The sequence below is a fragment of the Rhinatrema bivittatum genome, chromosome 5 (assembly GCF_901001135.1).
Source record: "Rhinatrema bivittatum chromosome 5, aRhiBiv1.1, whole genome shotgun sequence".
In the NCBI taxonomy this organism is placed as follows: Eukaryota; Metazoa; Chordata; class Amphibia; order Gymnophiona; family Rhinatrematidae; genus Rhinatrema; species Rhinatrema bivittatum.
Window position 1 is genome coordinate 117,231,336 of NC_042619.1, and position 21,593 is coordinate 117,252,928.

At 43.4% G+C, this 21,593-nt stretch overlaps 1 protein-coding gene across 2 annotated transcripts in view; it reads left to right on the forward strand.

The window, feature by feature from the left end:
• Positions 1–21,593, forward strand: part of ATP7B (ATPase copper transporting beta) — a 225,428-nt gene that overhangs the window by 160,346 nt on the left and 43,489 nt on the right. For both annotated transcript variants that reach the window (XM_029602798.1, XM_029602797.1), the window contains 4 exons: positions 4,031–4,122; positions 5,503–5,630; positions 9,564–9,718; positions 10,694–10,828. In XM_029602798.1, coding sequence (XP_029458658.1) covers positions 4,031–4,122; positions 5,503–5,630; positions 9,564–9,718; positions 10,694–10,828 — 510 coding nt within the window. The remainder of the gene's footprint in view (positions 1–4,030; positions 4,123–5,502; positions 5,631–9,563; positions 9,719–10,693; positions 10,829–21,593) is intronic.

Consider the following 21,593-nt stretch of genomic DNA (forward strand, 5'->3'; position numbering starts at 1 on the left):
CTGCTGCCGCGAGTTCCCGGGTGGGGGTTCACTCTCTCTCCCCCACCCCCACCCCGGGAACTCGCGGCAGCAGCAGCCTCCTCCCAACGCTAACCTCTTCATTTTCAGCCCTCGCGGAGGCGGAGTCCCATCGGCCGCGGGTGAACCTCTTCATTTTCCTCCGAGCCGCGCTGCAGTCTTCTTTTCTTCGGGCCGATACCGAGCGCACTAGCGTGGCCTCTTCTTGCCGCGCACGCACCCGATACTCTCCACTTCCTCTTCCGGGCCGCGGGGGGGGGGGGGGGCGGCAGGAAGAAGAGAGCACGCCGGTGCCGCTGACTCCAGCTGTCCTGCCACGTTCCGCCCGGGCTGACAGCATTTTAAGCCTGGGCGGAAGAGGACCGGGGAGCAGCTGGGTCAGCGGGAAAGTGTGGCGACACTTGTCTGCGAGCCAGATGCAGCCCTCAAAAGAGCCATATCTGGCTCGCGAGCCATGGGTTCCCGACCCCTGGACTAGATACTTACATCAGTGTTAACAGATACTTTACCACTACTGATCTGCTATATTTAAAAATTAATAAGATTAATAAAATAAGGATGAATTAAAAATGATAATGAGTACATCTTATTACTGGTAATGTAAATAAAACAACTTAAAAGGATAATAGTCATAATTATTTTATAATAGTATCTTCTGGGATTTAAAAAAAGGAAAATAATGTATTCAATTCATTCTTAATCTATAAAAATGATTAAACTTCTTTTCCCTCTGCAAGAGTTATTTTTTAGAAGGTTAAAAAAATCTTGTCCAATAACCTTCATCAAAAAATAATGATTAACTTTAAATTAAGAGTAAAAAAAGCATAAGACAATATCAACTGAGATTTCTTAAGTTTGACAAACATACTTTGAAATTGCTTAATTTCCTTTTGTCAGTTGTTTTCAAGTTTAAGAATAAGTAGATTTCTCTTGAAGTTAATGGAAAGGTGGAGTCTGAATGGCTGTTGGTCTGCCTGCCCTCACAGGACATGACATTCTTTTTGGGGGCCTGATAGTTCCCCCTGTCTCTTCCAGCTCAGTGCTAGGAGTCCAACACCATGATAACTTCATTCACAAATAGACCCTTTCTCCCACTATTTTAGTCAAGTCATTGTAGCAACAGCCCTTAGGCCAGAAACCATGCATCTTCCAGGACTCTGGGGATCTAAATCTAGCCACCAGGTTTTGCTCCTAACAGTGACCATGATGCTGTAGCAATCCCAACCTGGTCTCCAGGCCTCTCCAGTGCAACAGTAACCTCATCGATCAATGTACAATTTTTAGCTGTCTATGCACATCTCATTCCCCGGTTCTGTATAACTGTCAATGTTCATTTTTGTCCAGTAGAAACAAAGTTTATTTTCTATAATACGGTAATACTTTACAGGTAAGTGTAATTAGTCCAGAGTACTAGTACTTTAATTTTATATTTAAATATTTTCATTAAGAAAATTAACAAACAAATCAACACAATGCATAACTTTTTTTTTTTACACATTGTGCTATAATCATTTTTCTTTTACACATTTTACATTTTCTCCACTGTTAAATTCATACCTCCACCCATTCCTTATTCGCCCCTCTCTGCCCCCATCACAGTCCACAGCAGCCAGAATACACAGCAACACATTAGCATATTCCTCTTAAAGGGTAGTATTCTGTTCTGTTTCTTAATAATTATTAACCACCATCCTTTGAGATCTGTGTGGCAGGGACTGGATGTAAACGGCCTACATATATAAGAACCTCTTTTTACACTTGAAATCAGTTTACCTGGCAGAATTTTTCTCCATAATCATCATATTACCTTAGTTTTATTTCTATTTATGTAGCACAATTTTTCCATACAGTATGCCACAATATGACACTTCGGCCTAGACTCATTAAGCTGCGAAGTTTCATCATGGGAGGGTTTCTGCTATTGCAGGAAGAGGGTTTTGCTCCGATAGTGGGGCACTTCCCCCAAAAAAACTTCACGGCTCTATTTTGCTTAGTTTTCTCTCGCAGCCAAACACCATAGGGCAAAAGAATGTGCCTTGCGGCCCTTTGTTTATTTAGATTTTTATATTTTGCAGCACTTCAAAGCAGATTACATTCAGGTATTGGAGGTATTTCCCTATCCCCAGAGGGCTTACAGTCTAAGTTTGTACCTGAGGCAATGGAGGGTAAAGTGACTTGTCCAACCAGCAACAGTGGGACTCAAGCGCTGGTCTCCTGCTTCATAGCCCACTGCTCTAACCACTAGGCTACTCCTCTGCTTTAACATGAGTGTGCCCCCCCCCCCCCCATTTTCAAGGGACCACAATCACCTTAAAGGGTTGGTGGCCCAAAAAAAAACATTGCGGGAAAATGGTGAGGTTGATCCTGGGCTCAACCCGGGGCCATCTCCCCGAATTTGAAAAAAAAAAGTTAAAATGTAGCCATGCAGAAACAGTCCCGTCCCCCCCCCACATAGTCGTAGGAATAAGCAACCCACCTCTGCCTCCCTTTCCCCAAATAGTAGTCAAAATAAGTAGCCCCCCCGGCCCCCTTCCTCCCAAATAGCAGAAAAAATAGCGAGGTGGGGATCCGTCCCAGACCATATTGCCAAGGTCCGATCCCCGGACCTTACCCCAATCCCATTGCTGCAGCATTTTTTTGGAAAATGGCACCGACTGGGCCAGGTGCAAGGTTGTACCCTGGCCCCGACGCGAGAGCTGCTACTTTAATTTAATGTTCCAAGGGGGGAGTTGCGGGAAGGAGGGGCCAGGGCTCTGAACCCTAATTTATTTTACCTCTGGAGGGTGTGGGGGGATTGATCACTATTGTTCTCCTATTTGGGGGAAGAGGGCCGAGGGGGGGCTACTTATTCCTACATCTATGTGGCGAGAAGGGGTAAAGGGGGCTACTTATTCCTACGATTATGTGGGGGAGACGGAACTGTGGCGGCACGACTACATTCCACCTCGAGTGGTGGCCCTGGGTTGAGCCAGGGGCCAGCCCTGACCCCTGCTCAACCTCCTCTCTTTGCCATGACATTTTTTTTTTTTCGGCCCGCATTTTAAATGTGAGGTGGGAGCCTTGGGACCCGCATTAGGGTCCTGCGGCTCCCACCTCACATTTAACGCTTTTGAAATAGGTGGTAGTTATTTTATTGTGGCTGATCACCTTTTTGGCTAGCCTCGATAAAATATTTGCATCAGATTGACCATTAATGACTTTCTTTGCCTGCATTTGCAAATCGCATGCAAAGAAGATAATTGTAATAGGGGAGGGAACCTGGGCAGGGAGATGCAAAATATCACATGTATCGTGCAATATCGCCGCGATAGTGCACTTTCGCACAATATACGCTGTTTTAACACACGTTAAAGCACTACCATGGCTTGATCAATCTCCTAGTTATGTACAACACAGTATCTTCATATGATTGAATAATAGTTTGAGCCCAATCAAAAGGGTAACGTCTCCTTGCGTTCCTGCACCCCTGAATCTCCTCCTTGCAAGATTCCAATAATGCGTAGACTTATTGCAAGGTGTCCGTAATGTTTTCAGGTGTGTTTCATTGGTGCAAAGCGCCTTTTTGCTGTTATCTTGTCTGTTCACACACCTGTATCAGGGGCCCTTTCTGTGGACAGATTTGAAGACAATTTGATAGGAGCTTCTCTTAACTGAGGTTTCAACTCTCCCGTCAAACTTAAGCCAAATCTGTTCCTGGGAGAGGGCCCGTGCTGGGAAAGCAGGGCCATCGAGGAACCTGATAGAGTTAACTGGAACCAGTGCTCAGAACACAGGAACACTATGAAGCCTGCTTTCTTTGAGTTATGGAAAAAGCGTACACTTCTCTAGTTTGTTTTTTGTTTTTTACTTGAAAGATAAACCTTACATTGATGGAAGAAAGTTATGTTCAGACCCAAGCACACCAAAGATCCTCCGAGGCAGTGACAACATTGTTGGGTGCAAAGGTTTGGCCTAGATAGAGGCTGAGTTTGGTCTGGTTATTTCAAACACTTTCATCTCTGTCATTTTTTAGAGTAAAACATCAGAAGCCCTTTCTAAATTAATCTCCCTCCAAGCTACAGAGGCGACTGTTGTAACACTCGGACCTGACCACTCTATCCTAAGGTATTCAGTAGTTTATTTTATTTATTTATTATTTTTATATACCGACATTCGATCTGAGATATCACATCGGTTTACATTCTTACTTAATATCCACTGAAATAATTTTATTTTGTAGTCTGATGGTGAATGAGAGTGTGTGAGGGTGTGTGTGTGTGCTACTGTTAAAACACCCTGTGATATTGGACTGAAATTCATGGTTGTGTTTTATGCTGGCCATTCTGCTCTCTGGTCCCTAATCCTGGCCCATCACCTTTTCCTTCCACACCAACAACTTTTCCTCCAAACTGTACCCACCTCTACTTGATATATTTGTCAAATTATTTAGAGGGCAATTTTCAAAGCTATTTGCGTGGGTAAATAACAACTTACGTGCATAAATTGACCTTCTGAAAACACCCTCCCTCAACCTGACTAAAAGCACGCCTGGTTTCCACAGCACCCAGACTTTTAGCCACATTTAGTGGAGGTGTTCCTGCGGGGGGGGGGGGGGGAGAAAAGTAACAGGCATAAATTACATTTTGAATTCTGTGTGCATAATGTATCCACGGAGAGAGCAGGTGCAAAGGTCTGCAAGATTTTGCCCCAGTGCAGACAATCTGAAAATCACTCCCCTATATAATGTTTTCATGTGGATTAATTTACTCAGTGTCACTTCATCTTGATTCATAGCTTTCTCTTTGTCTTTTTTCAGATTTGCCACTGTTTTAAGTTTTAGCCCGCTTACACTGGGTCCTATTGATCTTTCTGATTAATACGCTAGAGAGACATGAAGCAATCCTACCCGCTGCCTAAACAGACCTTCACACACTGTGGGCACATTGCGCTCTTTGCAGCTTTAGCCCAGTCTCTTTTTTGATTCCTGCATTAAACCTTCATCTCCGAAGAATTACTTGGCTTCTTCTTATGAGTGCCAGGGTCTAGGAGGCACAGCAAGTGCACTTGCAAAGCTTTACACCATTCTAAAAAAAAAAAAATGTTTATTCCAACATATGAAAATCCATACACGAATACAAATATACTGCCGAGGTTTGCAAATAGGCATTGAGTTGTGAGCTCGCCCTTGGAGCATGCCAGAACATAACCATATTTAACGCTCAGGCATCTGTGTAATTATTTTTTTTTTAACCATTTTATATTTATGGAACAGGTCATTGAGAAAAATGTCAATTTTTTTTTTACCTGCAATTTAAAAAATTTGGTAACTAACTGTTCCTGTGAAATAGATGGGATTCGGATTTAAAAACAGTGCAACCAGATTTTTATTAAACAGGAAAGAGAAAAGGAAATGTGCAAGTGAATAAACATTCTGTACTGAAATCTAAACCTGGGTTTCCTTTCATGTAGGCCTGGTCACATCTTACTTTGTGTTCTGCATTGCAGAGAGGAGCAGGTGGCAGTCGACTTGGTTCAGCGGGGGGATGTGGTAAAGGTGGTCCCCGGTGGCAAGTTTCCGGTCGATGGGAAAGTAATCGAAGGCAACTCCATGGCAGACGAGTCTCTCATCACAGGTTAGAACCTTTACTCGGCAGCACTGGACGCATCATGGCAAAAGACCATGAACTGCCTGAATAACAGAAAAAGAGCTCTGAAGAAGATCCACCTTGGATTTCTCCATCAGCGAGAAAAGCCAAGCTCTGAAGACCCATCACACAATCAGAAACACCCTCCTTGGGTGTCTCTAGCGAGGTCAGTGCCATACTCATGTCGCCTGGCACTAGAAACGTTATGGGGTAGATTTTCAAAGGGGTACGCGCGTAAGATATACGCGTACGCCCCGAAAACCTACCCCAAACCCCCCCTGCGCGCGCCGAGCCTATTGTGCATAGGCTCGGTGGCGCGCGCAAGCCCAGGGACGCGCGGAAGTCCCGGGGCTTGCATGGAGGGGCGTGTCGGGGGGGCGTGCCGGGAGTGACGCTGCGTTTCGGGGGCGTGTCGGGAGTGACGCGGCATTTTGGGGGCGTGGTTCCACCCCGGGGGCGTGACAACGGCCCCTGGACCAGCCCCCAGACTGGAACATGGAGCGCGGCAGCCGGCCCGGCGTGCGCAAAATTACGCCTGCTTTGAGCAGGCGTAACTTTCGTGATAGAGGTAGGGGGAAGGTTTAGATAGGGCCAGGGGGGTGGGTTAGGTAGGGGAAGGGAGGGCGAAGGAAAGTTCCCTCCGAGGCCGCTCCGAAATCGGAGCGGCCTCGGAGGGAACGGAGGCAGGCTGCGCGGCTCGGTGCGCGCAGGCTGCCGATTTTGGGCAGCCTTGCGTTCGCCGACCCCGGATTTTAATGGATACGCGTGGCTACGCACGTATCTATTGAAATCCCGCGAACAAAAGTATGCATGTGCGCAGATTTATAAAATCTGCCCCTATTCGTTTAACATCATGGCTCCTCCATTAATGTGCAAGCAGTCGCTATCCCTGTTTTGACTCACTATGTAGCAATCAGAAGGTGATTTCAAGCTGTCCACATTCCTACAAACTCCACAAGTTCTTTTTTACCTCGCAGTTTTGCATCAGTTTTCAAAGGAAAAACGTGCACATTCATTTGCTTTGAAAATCGCCCCCCAGGAAAAGTAGCAACAGAGATTTGCACCTGCTCTTTCCGCAGATAAGTTTTCCGATCAATTCTATGGGCCGGATTTTAAAAGTCTGGCCACGAGCAAAACCTGGCACATATGCATGTGGCCGGGCCGCACGCATGCCGAGCGCATCTTCAGAGCAGCCCAGCCACGTGCGTATCTGCCAGTACACGCTGAAGTGCCGGGCATTTGAAAAGGGGCGGTCTGAAGGAGGGGGCGTGGTCTGGGCAAGGCGGAGGCCAGCTGGCAAACCTAACTTACTTCTGCTCTGGAGGAGGGGACTATAAGGGAAGGTGTGGCCAATGAGCCGTGCCTTAGCTTTTTTCCTCGAATTGAGGTAAAACAGCTCTAGGCGTAGGGGTAGATGTACCTTCTTCCATAATAACTGAAGACATGAAGCCTTGTACAGGATAGTCTAGCCGAAACTAGAGAGGAGGAGGAAAGAAGAGAAGAGCAATTTGGGAGGATCAGGGTTCTGTCATTTGGGTGTAGGGGAAAAAGAAGATAAGAGAGATTCCCAGGGGCTTGTTTATTCACACACTTATAGCGAAACAGTTACAGGCTGCTGGGAGTTACCATTACAAAAGCAAAGGGAGAAGGGAAGCAGGAAGTATCAGGAAATTGTAATTGCCTTGCCTTAAGCCCGGATTTTAAACTCCCTGCGCATGTAAAAATCGGGGCTTTACACGCGTGGCTGGGTCTTGTGCATGCCGAGCCAATTTTCGAAGGGGCCCGGCCACGTGCATATAATGCCCAGTACGCACACAAGTGCCGGGCTTCTTTCGAAGGGGCGGGCCGGGACAGCACCATCGTTCGCTGTCCTGGAGACTCGTGCGCTGGCAGCCAGCTCGGTAGCTGAAGTAAGTTGCAAAACAAAGAAAAATAACAAAAAAGGTAGGGTTCAAGGGGTGGGGAGGAGAGGGGAAGTGGGAGGGAGTATGGGTAGGGGGGTAGGGAAGTTCCTTCCCAGACTGTTCCTTAATTGGAGCGGACTGGGAGGGAACTGGGGAAGGCCGGAATGCGTCGCCACGTGGAAATAACTAAAGTCCCGTCCCCCCCTTGCGTGCGCCGCCCGCACATTCGCACGCGGATTATAAAATCCAGCGTGCGTGTGCGCGCAGCCCATGTATTTTATCGCATGCGCGCACATGTTATAAAATCGGTGTGTCCGTGTCTGCGCCCTGGGAAGCGCGCGCACTTTATAAAATCTACCCCTTAGCCTCTGCATGTTGCGATTTCTCTGGTGTGTGTAGCACCTGTGCCCTGCATTGTAGTTGAACCTCTCAAAATGAAAATTGCTTTTAAATGAAAGCATCAGACCTGTAATATATAATATAATAATACTCTAAGTATAGCCAATTAAATAATAAACAATAAGGAGAAAGATGAGGCTTTATTGTGCTGTGATATTTATTTATGATGTATTTTTATTATTTTTATTTTGTTTTTACACTATATTTACCTCTGTTATTAATATTTATTCATTTGTATTATTGTCTGACTATTGATTATGAATGTTTCAATTGTAAACCGTTAAGAAACTACGGTTGGTGGTAAAAAAATATTTTAAATAAATAGATAAAGTAAATATCACTATTCTCTAATTATTGCATTTACATTTTTAGAAAATCAGATTCAGCTCGTTAGTAGGGATGCAAAGTCACTGCACTACAAATTGGTTCAGTGGCCTATGTGAAATGAAATGGTGTCAACAGTGCAGTCCTTCATGGCTGGCACGGTTTGACAATGTGTGTGATAGTCTTTGCAAAAAAGATTGACTTAGCATAAAAACTTAGACTTTCAAACTGGCGTGCGGGTGTACATGTGCGTATATGTCAGCCCGCGCTCAGGGATGCAGCAATTTTATAACATCTGCGCATATATGCGCGCACGTTATTAAATAGCCTGGCTGCATGCACATGTATGCCCAAACTTAAATGGACGTGTGCCTGTGAACATAAAAGCTACTTCTTCCGTGTAAGTGGGGGAATTTTAAAAGGAATGCGCGCCAACACCATTGTAAAAAAAAACAAACCAGTTCCTCCCCAGTTTGCCCAGTTAGCAGTTAGGTCCTACAAATCCCCCTGATTTGATAGTCTGTACACCCCCCCCCCCCCCCCCCAGTTACTCCAGACCTTTTAAACCCCTCCAAAATGGCTCTTTTTTTAAACTTACATGCCATCCATAGCAGAAGTAAAGTTAAGTGGCATGGAACCTCGGCACGTGCCTGCACATCTCTGATTCACATCCCGAAACACCCATGTCCCATCAGGACAATGCCTGTGTACCGCCTCTTTTTGAAAACTTTTAAGATGTGCGTGCAATGGGAGCTATGCATGTTATCTCAATGGCTTTTAAAATCCACTCTGTGCACACCAGCCCAACTTATTCACACATCCCCTAAATGATGCATATGCCAGGCTTTTAAAATTCATCTTTTAAGGTTCAGTTCATCCAATTTAAAGCCATAGCAAATAGCTATTTGGGAAGGCTGGTAAATAAAAAATAAGAACTGAAGTAGAGGTTACACAGAAAGCTATCTAGTGGTGAATTGGATGATAATGAGTATAAAATGAAGCATTTGAGGCCCATCCATCTCCAAGTAATGGAATGCAGTAGCAGTCTTATAACTGAGAGGACAATAAGCGAGAAATCAGTTTAGAGGAAGAAAGTATGATAGGTTTTTCGGCAGACCACAAACCCATGTGGGTGGAACTGCTGGTGTAGTATTGAGAATGAAGAACCATGCTTTGTGCAATCCATTGAGTTCATCTCATGTTTCTGAAAAAGGAACCCAAAACAGATCACCATGTTGTAGTTGATTCTGAAATATTTCAGTAATTTTCTTACCTCACTGTCTTTTCTTTTCAGGAGAACCCATGCCAGTCACCAAAAAGCCTGGGAGCATGGTGATTGCGGGGTCCATAAATGCACATGGCTCGGTGCTTGTTGAGGCAACTCATGTTGGCTCTGAAACCACCCTGTCACAAATTGTGAAATTAGTAGAAGAAGCTCAGATGTCAAAGGTAAAAGCAGGTTGTGCAACTGAGTATTTTCATAATAACTTTGTGCAATACATCTCCTGCCGACTTTCAGGCCAATGCAATACCATGCACTGGCCGCAGTGCACAGCTCAACATGCAATTGGATGCACGTTTTGGATGCGCATCTATAACCCCTAATGCATCCAAAATGCGCATCCAACTGAGCGTGTAGCTTTTAGTTCTCATCGCATGTACATTCATGTTGATGAGGCTATTAGCTATTTCCCCGCTGCAAAAAAAAAAATGTGCACGCAACGCACATATTTTTACTCTCAAAAATGAACTCCTCCCCAGAGAAGATGTTAATTCTTGAGGAGTCCGAAATGTTTACAGAAAAGCAGAAAATACTGCTGATTTAGATATTAAATTGGGCGTCCGGGAGAGGTGGATCGATGCATATCAAGAGCACGGGTGCTTATGATTGAGTGCCCATTTAACATGCACTGATATTGCATCAGTCTGTTTTATGTCAGCGGCAACTATCTTTACCTGTTCATACAGTTATCACAGTCCCAACAGGGAGTCCCAGTCATCAATGCAACAGTGACACCTACTGGCCAGACTAAGGGCATACATGCATTAGGTCCTGAAGAGAGCCACAATATGTGATCCCTAGCCAAAGGGCTGTCATTGCAATGGTGGGACTATAGAATGAAAAGGAAAAGCCATTGGATAAAAAGAACAATGAAACTAAATAGGACTAGAAGCTTAGAGGACAAATAAAAGACGTATTAGTTTCCTTTGTGACTCAATAAAAACAGATTTTCTTTTATTCACTAAATCAAAAGTAATATTAAGAGATTTTTAAAAACATGATTAGCAAAGTAAACCTTTTCACTAGTCATGTGATGCACCAGCTTTTTTCAGTGTAGTCTTTTTCTGTCTTGTTTCTGTTTTACAAAAGATAGATGTATTTTTTTATCTTCTTAAATTAAATCATATTTTTCTCATTTCTAGGCTCCAATCCAGCAATTGGCAGATAGAATCAGTGGATATTTTGTTCCGTTTATCATCTTCATTTCAGCGGTGACTTTGATAGTGTGGATTGTAATTGGCTTTGTCGATTTTGAGATCATTCTGAAATACTTTCCTGTAAGTTGTGTTGGCAGTATTGCATGTTGCTTGAAAAGTATGAGATGGGGGCTTTTTTTTTTTTTCTTTCTTATGTTCAAAATGTCAGCGTTGGGATGAAATTCATGGTTATATGTTTTACTCCATGGGCTTTTGCTTCCGAAGTGAATGTCCAGACATACTTTCACGTTGAAAATCTCCAAAGGGTACAAAGTACCTACTGACATTTACACTTGCCTTTTTTTTGTGCGCAGTTATTTTTCAAATGGAAAATAACACATGTAGGTTTAAATAATGAGATCTATGTGCATCATTTCTCTTCCCTGACTATAAGTACGTCTCCTGGGAATGCCTCCTGTTAATGTGGTTTCTGCAACACGCGCCACATGTATTCAGACAATCGCTATACGGAGGTAAAACTCTATTTTGCTTTGGAAGTGGCCCTTTTGTTGTATTATTATTCCTAACTCAGATTTCTGTACAGTGGTCCTTTATTGATCACAGGAAATTTAAAGGTCTGAACAATCCATGCAGGCCTAGCACAACCGAGTGTGCATACCGTGCATTTGTATAGGGCGGCACACCCAGGGGAGGCGGCGAGCCAGCGGCAGCAGGAGAGGCCACTGGCAGCTGAAGAAAGAGAGAGGCTGCAAGTCACCAGCGCTCAAGCCACCGGTGGCCTTCGAAGAGGTCCATGTTCCATTTGCATGTGTCCGCATGCCCACGTGCACGCATAGCTTTTGCTCTCTCCCCCTGCAATCAGGAAAGCCAGTGGGCTGTGCTGGAGCTCATCCCACCATGGCCCGAAGACATCAGGAGGCCTGTGGGGCCATGGTGGAGCTCATCCCACCACAACCCAAAGACCAGAGGAGGCCATGTGTGTGAGTGACTGAGAGCATGTTGTATATCTAGTGGAATGTCCAGATATGCTTGGAGTGATTGAACCTTGGAAGGTGTTGACCTTCTGCCCTTGCTCCTGCTCTCAGCCCCTGCTCTTACCATGGTGCCTGCTTCTGCAAACACTATTTTGAGACGTGGGTAGGAGAGAAACTTGTGGGTAGCAAGAAAAACAGAAGTGATAAGAAATATTCATTGTTCCCGTCAAGTGGCATTGCAAAAAAGCAGGAACTTTGCTAATGCGGAGGACCAGTGCAGACCCCGACTGATGATTTATTTTTGACAGAACAGAAGTGAGAATTCCATAGGGGGGAGCAGAATGGGGTAATAAAATATATGCACACAAACACATGATGGCATTTATAGTTCACTGTGAACTTTTGTATCATTGCACAAGGAGACAGAGGAAATTGCGCATACTCTGGGATTTTTTGATAAAATGACCAAGAGGACTGCAAGGCTGGGAGTTATGTGTAAGACATAGGAAAAATATGTGTCCCTGGCATCATGAGGCAGGAATTTATTACACACCAGGTATATAAGGAGGTGTAAAAAGCCTGAGAATTTTGGAGAAGGCTAGCATATTTGCTAAGGTGTGTGACTACGTTATTACGTGGCACTCCTTATCTTCTCTCCGGGTTAAACGAATAACAGAATTGATTTGGAATTTTGCTTTTGAGTTTCTTCAATAATACTTATAGCTGGGCATAAGATTATGATTATTATACAAATTATACTTATGAAAGAAATGATTATAACTAACTTGTAATACTTTTCATATTTTTACTAATAAAAGAATTATAATAAATAATCTGAATACAAGTCTTTCTCTTCCTAATATATATATAAAAAGGTAAGAGAGAAAAAGGAGACTTTTGAGGGAGGAAGGTTTAGCCTGTTGCGGTCCCGACCGCTTCCCTTCTGATAGGGCTCAGGCCTGCCTACCTCCGCTTCAGTGGTCGCCGCATTCCACCTGCTCCGGACCCCGGGGGCTTTTCTCTCACTCCACGTGGCGGCCGCCATTACGGGCCTGCTTCCCTCCGGTCTCGCACATGCGCGAGGACGTCCATCTTGAGCGCCCAGCTCCCGGAAGCCCGGCCCCACCCTCGCGGCTGAAGTCACGCCCGATTCCCGATATAACCAGCGTTCAGACTCTCTCTCAACGCCTTGCAACGAGGTTCACAACTTCTTAGTTGCTTCCAGTTGCGTTCCTGTTGATCTCCACGTTGCCTGCTTCTGACTCCGGTCTGCTTCTGACTCCACTTCAGCCTGCAGCCTGCCTCCGACTCCAGTTTCCTTCTGACCCCGCTTCAGCCTGCAGCCTGCTTCAGACTCCGGTTTGCTTCTGACCCCACTTCAGCCTACTGCCTGCCTCTGACTCCGGTTTGCTACAGACTCCGCAGCCGCCCGCTGCCCTGCATTCAGCCAGCCCTCGGCTCTGCGCAGCCGGCTCCCAGCCTTCCGGGTACCTTGGACTTCCTATTCACTCTGCCTGCTCCGGTCCCGGCCTACGCCCCACCACAGCCTTCTGGACATTCTGCAAACAGTTCCCAGTCCCAAGGACCCTACGGGCTCCTCCCGGGGGGTCCCTGATTCCTGGGTGAACCCTTCTAGCTTGTGGCTCCGCCTCCCGGCCTACCCTGTCTCCCTAGGTAGGTCGGCCCAAGGGTCCACTATCCTCTCCAGCAGCATCAAACTGCAACATAGCCTGACTAAATTGGCACTTACTCTCCTATAATAGGAGATCTGAAACATGTCTGTTTTCTAAAGTTACAATTAGTAAATATAGGGTAAAGTTCAGTTGGACTAAACAATGTGTGAGTCTGAAAGCCTGTGTGTTTGTGCATGTGTGTGTGTGTGTCTGTGTGGGAGCCTGCGTGCCTGTGAATATGTCTGTGTGAGAGCCTGTGTTTGTGTGCCTGTGAGAGCCCATGTATCACATATAGGCTCTCATAGGCCTACACACACACACACACACACAATGTATCTGTGAGGGAGATGGAGCCTGTGTATGTTAGAGAGAGGAAGTGTGTGTGAGAGAATGAATGTGTTATTGTGCTTGTGTGTGAGAGAGAAGATAAAATCCCAATCCTCAGGGTGACTGGAAATCAGAAGATCACAGGTATGGAGAACAGGAGATTTTTAAAATCCTTATTAGTTTTAATGGGTGTAATTTGATAATTCTGCTCTTTCGAAATATTTAATTTTGGGGGGAGAAATAGAACATTTTTTAATTATTGGATTATTTTATTCATCAGTTGTTTTGAAATATTTTATTGGTGTTTGGGAAATTTTGTTTATTCTATTCATTAACTTTTTGAAATATTTATTTTTATGAATATGATTTTGCTATTATGATTGTTTTATATTTCTTGATTTTATTTATTTAAAGTTTTTATGAAGAATGGTAATGCTTCTGTTTTTCCATTGTTGCTCTGCATATAGAGGCTGGCTTGTTGTGGATTCCAGTTCAGTTCTTCTCAGCACATTTCTGTTTATACTTTCTGACCTCTATATTTGGAGAGGGTCTGTCTGTGTTCTGCATATGTTATCGAGGTGAGGTATTTTGCTGGCATGTAATTTCTGTGTAGGGATCTATAGCAGCCTGGTTTTCTAATAAGAGTTTTATTGGTATTCTAGGGCCTGGTGTAATATGTGAGGTGTTGCCTTTTCATAGATAAGATTGTTAGGGTTGTTTTGGTATGGGAGATTTACTATATTGTAATGGTAATTGTGTTTGTTCATGGTTTTCTGAGGGCCAAGCTCACACTCAATATGCATTACAAAAAGTCTAATTCCATATGAGTTCCAAATGTCTTTTTTGCAGAGTTTTCTGGTTGGCACCACAGGAGTGCATGCAAATATAATATGCATGTTGTAAGTGTTATTTTTGCCTCAGCGACTGTACTTTTGAATGTTCTTTTTCATGTAAAATTTATGACAAATGCATAATTTAATTGTGTGTCTGTAAAGGATGTGAGGGTGTGTGGAGTGGCCTGTGTGCAAGGCAGTAAGGTTTGCCTAGAGTACCTAATACCCTTCCCTATCCATGGGTTCTGGGGTTGGGGGGGGTGGGGTGCATGTCAGTTTCTAAAAATATAAATTGCAGGATGGAACTGGGCTTTAATTGATGGGCCCAGGTCAGACACTAAATGAGTCAGGAGGGGCGAGGGCTGCACAGTAATTTTTCGCACAGAGCAGCAAAAAAGCTAGCATGAGCCCTGAATCCAAGGCATACTTGAAGAAGTATCAACAACCACTCCTGCTGGACACTGCCGAGGTTTATGCCCAGCTAAATAGTGTGACTCTTTCTCATAACAAAAGGGGGCGAAGAGCCAAATAATTTGTTCTCAAGAGAGTTAGTCATAACAGATTGAGGGCTCAGGAGCAGAGGTAACTTTCTACATGCATGCGTAGTGGGACAACCCCATGAATTTTCATACTGGATTTATGCATATAAATCTGCTTTCAAAATTTGGCTATAGTCTACTGATGCAAATCATCCACAAACTTTAGCTGTATGCAGGCTGTTTTAAAAACAAAGTGCGGTGACAAGTGATTTGTGAGATTTACTGTGGGGAACAGCATCTGCACTTCATTATAACCAAGGAGGCTGCTGTACTAAAACATGGAAAATTCTGCAAATGGCTCTTTATGGAACGCAGAATTTGGTGAGAGTGGTAACATGATCAAATTTAAACTAATAACTGGAAGGGGGACAATAAGTAAATCTGCAGCTCTAACACTAAACTTTCAAAAGGGAAATTTTGATAAAATGAGGAAAATAGAAAAAAACTGAAAGGTGCAGCTGCAAATGTTAAAAGTGTTCAACAGGCATGGACATTGTTTAAAAATACAATCCTAGAGGCACAGTCCATATGTATTCCACACATTTAGAAAGGTGAACGGAAGGCAAAGCAATTACCATCATGGTTAAAAGGTGAGGTGAAAGAGGCTATTTTAGCCAAAAAAAAATCCTTTAAAAATTGGAAGAAGGATCCATCTGAAGAAAATAGGATAAAACATAAGCATTGTCAAGTTAAGTGTAAAACATTGATAATACAGGCAAAGAAAGAATTTGAAATGAAGTTGGCCATAGAGGCAAAAACTCATAATAAAAACTTTTAAAAATATATCTGAAGCAAGAAACTTGTGAGGGAGTCGGTTGGACCATTAGGTGACTGAGGGGTTAAAGGGGCTCTTAGGGAAGATAAGGCCATTGCAGAAAGACTAATAGAATTCTTTGTTTCCATGTTTACTAATGAAGATGTTGGGGAGATATCAGTTCCAGATATGGTTTTCAGGGGTGATGAGACAGACGAACTGAACGAAATCACTGTGAACCTGGAAGATGTAGTAGGCCATATTGACAAACTAAAGAGTAGCAAATCACCTGGACCAGATGGTATGCATCCTAGGGTACTGAAGAAACTAAAAAATGAAATTTCTGATCTAATAGTTAAAATTTGTAACCTATCATTAAAATCATCCATTGTACCTGAAGACTAGGGTGGCCAATGCAACCCCAATATTTAAAAAAGGCTTCAGGGGCAATCAGGGTAACTATAGACCAGTGAGCCTGACTTCAGTGCCGGGAAAAATAGTGGAAACTATTCTCAAGATCAAAATCATAGAGCATTTGGAAAGACATGGTTTAATGAAACACAGTCAACATGGATTTATCTAAGGGAAGTCTTGCCTAACAAATCTGCTTCATTTTTTTGAAGGGGGTTAATAAACATGTGGATAAAGGTAAACCAGTAGATGTAGTGTATTTGGATTTTCAGAAGGCGATTGACAAAGTCCCTCATGAGAGGCTTCTAAGAAAACTAAAAAGTCATGGGATAGGAGGCGATGTCCTTTCATGGATTACAAACTGGTTAAAAGACAGGAAACAGAGAATAGGATTAAATGGTCAATTTTCTCAGTGGAAAAGGGTAAACAGTGGAGTGCTTCAGGGATCTGTACTTAGACTGGTGCTTTTCAATATATATATAAATGATCTGGAAAGGAATACGACAAGTGAGGTCATCAAATTTGCGGATGATACAAAATTATTCGGAGTAGTTAAATCACAAGCGGATTGTGATACATTACAGTAGGACCTTGCAAGACTGGAAGATTGGGCATCCAAATGGCAGATGAAATTTAAAATGGACAAGTGCAAGGTGTTGCATATAGAGAAAAATAACCCTTGCTATAGTTACACAATGTTAGGTTCCATATTAGGAGCTACCACCCAGGAAAAAGATCTAGGCATCATAGTGGATAATATTTTAAAATCGTCGACTCGGTGTGCTACAGCAGTCAAAAAAGCAAACAGAATGTTAGGAATTATTAGGAAGAGAATGTCATAATGCCTCTATCGCTCCATGATGAGACCACACCTTGAATTCTGTGTACAATTCTGGTCGCCACAACTCAAAAAAGATATAGTTGTGATGGAGAAGGTACAGAGAAGGGCAACCAAAATGATAAAGGGGATGGAACAGCTCCCCTATGAGGAAAGGCTAAAGACGTTAGGGCTGTTCAGCTTGGAGAAGAGATGGCTGAGGGGCGATATGATAGAGGTCTTAAAGATCATGAGAGGTCTTGAACGAGTATTTATTTATTTAGTGTTTTTCTTGACCGACCTTCATCAGTTATCATGCCGGTTTACATGTAACAGGGGAAAACGAAGAAGGAAGAGAGCAGTTACAAAAAACAGGGTAAAGAGGAACTGGGAGGTGCAAAGGAGAGTGCACGGAAGAAAAAGAACATTAGGCATGAAAGCGATATAGCAAACTTATATACACAATCTTTGTCCCAAATTTAAGTTGGGATATAAAAGTGCAAGTATCCAGTGGCATGTACAATGTATAGACAAGATAAATAAACTATAAATTTCACAAGATTTGGTTGTCGTGTGGCAGCACAGGATGCACAGAAAATGCTTTACACACAGGAGAATATATCTAGGGTTGACTGGGGGGAGATAGAAGGGGGGAGAGGGCTGAGAGGATCTCTAGGGAGAGCAGGTAAGGTTGATAGACGGAGTTAGCTTGGCAGGTTATTGAATAGAGGATTTAAGGGTAGACTTGTTTAAAGAGCCAAGTTTTGAGTTTTGTTTTGAATTTATGTGCACACTGCTCTAGTCTGAGTTCGGGTGGCATGGTGTTCCAAGTATAGGGGCCGGCAATGGAAAAGGCACGCTCTTTTGTAGATTTGAAGTGGATATGTTTCGGAGAGAGTGTACTTAGGGCCAGGGCCACAAGAACACTTAGACTCAGTAAATGGTATAAATTAAATTTTATTTGGCAGTAAAAGTGTTCCTGGGAGATGCTGGATACTGGGTGCCCTTTGTCTTTCAAAACAACCAGCATCTCATTGAATACAGGAAGTGACCCTTCTTTTATAGTTAAACATACAGTATTGCCGAAACTTCTAGAATTACGTGACTGCCCAAAGACTCATTTACAGAGACAAGTGTGGAGAGTACCTTTGTAAGAGGATCTGGTGGGTCTGGTTGAGGCGTGGAGGAGAATTGTCTTTCATCCAGTGCATGTTTTGGTTGTGGAGGGTTTTGTGTATTATTGTGAGTGTCTTGTAAGTTATGTGCTGTTGGATGTGGGAGCCAATGCAGATCTTTGAGTATAGGGGTGATGTGGTCACATTTACAAGAGTTTGTGAGAATTCTCACAGCTGCGTTTTGTAGGAGTTGGAGAGGTCTAATCATGGCTTTGGGTAGACCAAGAAGGAGGGAGTTGCAGTAATCTATTTTGGACATGACCGTGGCTTGCAGAACTGTATGAAGGTCACTAAGGTGGAGGAGGGGTCTGAGTTTTTTTTTAGAGTATTGAGTTTAAAGAAACAATCTTCCATGGTTGAGCCGATGAATTTTTGTAGGTTGAGGCGACTATCAATTATGACACCTAGATCTCGGGCTTGGAGTGAGAAGGAGGTGCTTGCAGGGGGGGTGCTCAAGGAGAGATTGGGGGGAGAGATTATGAGAAGTTCAGTTTTAGATGTATTGAGGGCAAGGTTTAGAGAGGTGAGGAGGCTATTTATAGATAAAAGTGCATTTTCCCATCTTTCAATGGTGGAGGCTAGGGAGTCGGTGATAGGGATGAGTATTTGTACGTCATCCACATAAAGGAAGTGTGTGAGGTGAAGGTCAGAGAGAAGTTGGCAAAGGGGAAGTAGATAAATATTAAATAGAGTGGAGGACAGAGAGGAACCTTGTGGGATGCCTCTGGAGAGGTGGATCGGTTTCGATTCATAATTGTCAGCTTTTATTTTGTAGAGTCTGTTGGTAAGGTAGGATTTGAACCAAAGAGAGGAGGTGCCAGTGATGCCAATTTCACTGAGGCGTGTTAGGAGTATGTTGTGGTTCACTGTGTCAAAGGCAACTGAGATGTCAAGAAGTGCTAGTAAGTATGAGTGACCTTTGTCAAAGCCTCTTAGAATGGAGTCAGAGAGTGAAAGTAAGAGGGTTTCGGAGTTATAGAGTTTTCAAAATCCGAATCGAGAGGGGTATAGGATGTTATATTTTTCCAGATGGTCAGAGAGTTGAATGTTGACTGTTTTTTCAAGTACTTTGGATAGAAATGGAAGGTTGGAGATGAGACGGAAGTTGGAGAGGTCATTGGGGTCGAGGCTAGGCTTCTTAAGTAGGGGTTTGACGGTAGCTTGCTTGAGAGGATCGGGAATAATTCCCGAGGAGAGTGAAGAGTTGATGATATCGGCAATGGGTTTTGCTATGGTGCTGGGGATGGATAGCAGGGCTTTGGTAGGCAATGTGTCAGAGGGGTGTCAGGCTAGTCTAATTTTTTTAAGTATATTTTCTATTTCTATTGATGAGGTCAGTTCGAAGGCGTTAAATGGGGTCTGTGAGGTGGTAGCGGGAGAAGTGGGAGGGGGGCTGAGGGGGGAAATCGTACAAGTTTTGAGACTTTTTCATTGAAGTGGAGGACAAGTTTATCACATTTAGTTTGAGTGTCAGATCCATTCGGACTAGTAATAGGTAATAGATGTGAATCGGTTATTTACACTTTCAAATAATAGAAGGACTAGGGGGGCATTCCATGAAGTTAGCAAGTAGCACATTTAAGACTAATCAGAGAAAATTATTTTTCACTCAACGCACAATAAAGCTCTGGAATTTGTTGCCAGAGGATGTGGTTAGTGCAGTTAGTGTAGCTGGATTCAAAAAAGGTTTAGATAAGTTCTTGGAGGAAAAGTCCATTAACTGCTAATATTCAAGTTTATTTAGGGAATAGCCACTGCTATTAATTGCATCAGTAGCATGGGATCTTCTTGGTGTTTGGGTAATTTCTGGGTTCTTGTGCCTTGGTTTGGCCTCTGTTGGAAACAGGATGCTGGGCTTGATGGACACTTGGTCTGACCCAGCATGGCAATTTCTTATGTTATGTTCTTATGTGTGCTAAAACAAATAGTGCACACTATTTACGATAGCATGTACTATTTGATGTTTTAGCGTGGGAAGCAATATTTGCAGAGTTTTCCACGATCACAATGAATATAACTGTGTACGTGTTTTTGTGCGTACAAACTTTTATTCAAATTATGCATAAAGGAGTTGCTGCGATGCAAAATCATGCAAAGAGGTTCATTAAGGGGCAGATTTTAAAACCTGCGCGCAGGCGCAGATTTGTTCCCACAACCTGGCACGAACAAATCTACGCCCAATTTTATAATATGTTATAAAATCCAGGGTCGGCGCGCGCATGGGGGTGCACAATTGTGCAACTTGCGCACGCCAAGCCACGCGTCCCGAGGCTCGGCGCACGCAGGGGGAGGCAGGGGTAGGTTTTCGGGGGTTGCGCGCGTATCTTATGCACGCAACCCTTTGAAAATCTACCCTTAAGTGTTAGCACCAAGCTCACCTATGCACAAAATTGGGTTCGCAAAACTTTTTTTGCCTCCCCCTCCAAAAAAATACACCTCAAAACTTTGTGACAACATTTGAGAGTGGCCTAATAGGAAATCCTGCAGTTGTTTAGGGTCAAAGAAAACGTAATTATTTTCTTGATATCTAACGCAGCATTTACAGGGAAATTTTAATACATAACGGGCACCCAAATCGATAACCCTTTGTTTCATGGCTAGGAAATCTTTCCTGTGCTGCTGCGTTTCCTTAATTACATCAGGATAGATCCAGAGTTTGGCTCCGTAGAATAAAGCCAATCTGTTTCTCGAAAACATTTTTAAGACATAATTACGGTCAGAGATAAACGCAAAAGTTATCAACATCACTTTCCTTTCTTTGACCTCTGCTTCCAGCGATAACTCTAATATCTCAGAGTTATCCATAGAAGGTCTATCTTCTCCTCCAACCTCAGAAACAGCTTGTGGAAGGTAATAGGCTCTGGTGCAAACCCGTAAAGCAGTATCTAGTATTTTTAATACTACTTTCAAATATATTTTAAATAATTCAGCTGGGGAGACACTCTAAGCACTGGAAAATTTATCACACGTAGGTTCAACATCCTTAAATTGTTCTCTACTCTTTCAATTCTTCTTTTTGCCATTATTTCTGACTTAGCAAAATTTTGCTGTAGAGACTCCATCTTTTGCAATCTTTCCTCATGTTGCTGAATTTTCACATTATTTGTTCCAATCATTATATTATTTTCTTTGGTTTGCTGTTTGACTTCTGTTATAGACTGAGCAATCGATTTTAAAGCTGAATCATGGCTTTAAGAGCATACCATACTTTCTCCATAGTAATATCCTCAGGCAGTCCTAAACTAACTTTAACTGCAGTAGATTCCGATCGGGTTTCACCCAAATCCCATTGTGTTTCCAAGCGGTGAGTGTTACCTGCGAAGGTGCCCGCAGTATGGGTCTGAAGTTCTTCTCCCGGTCCCACCTCCAGCGACCTATGGGG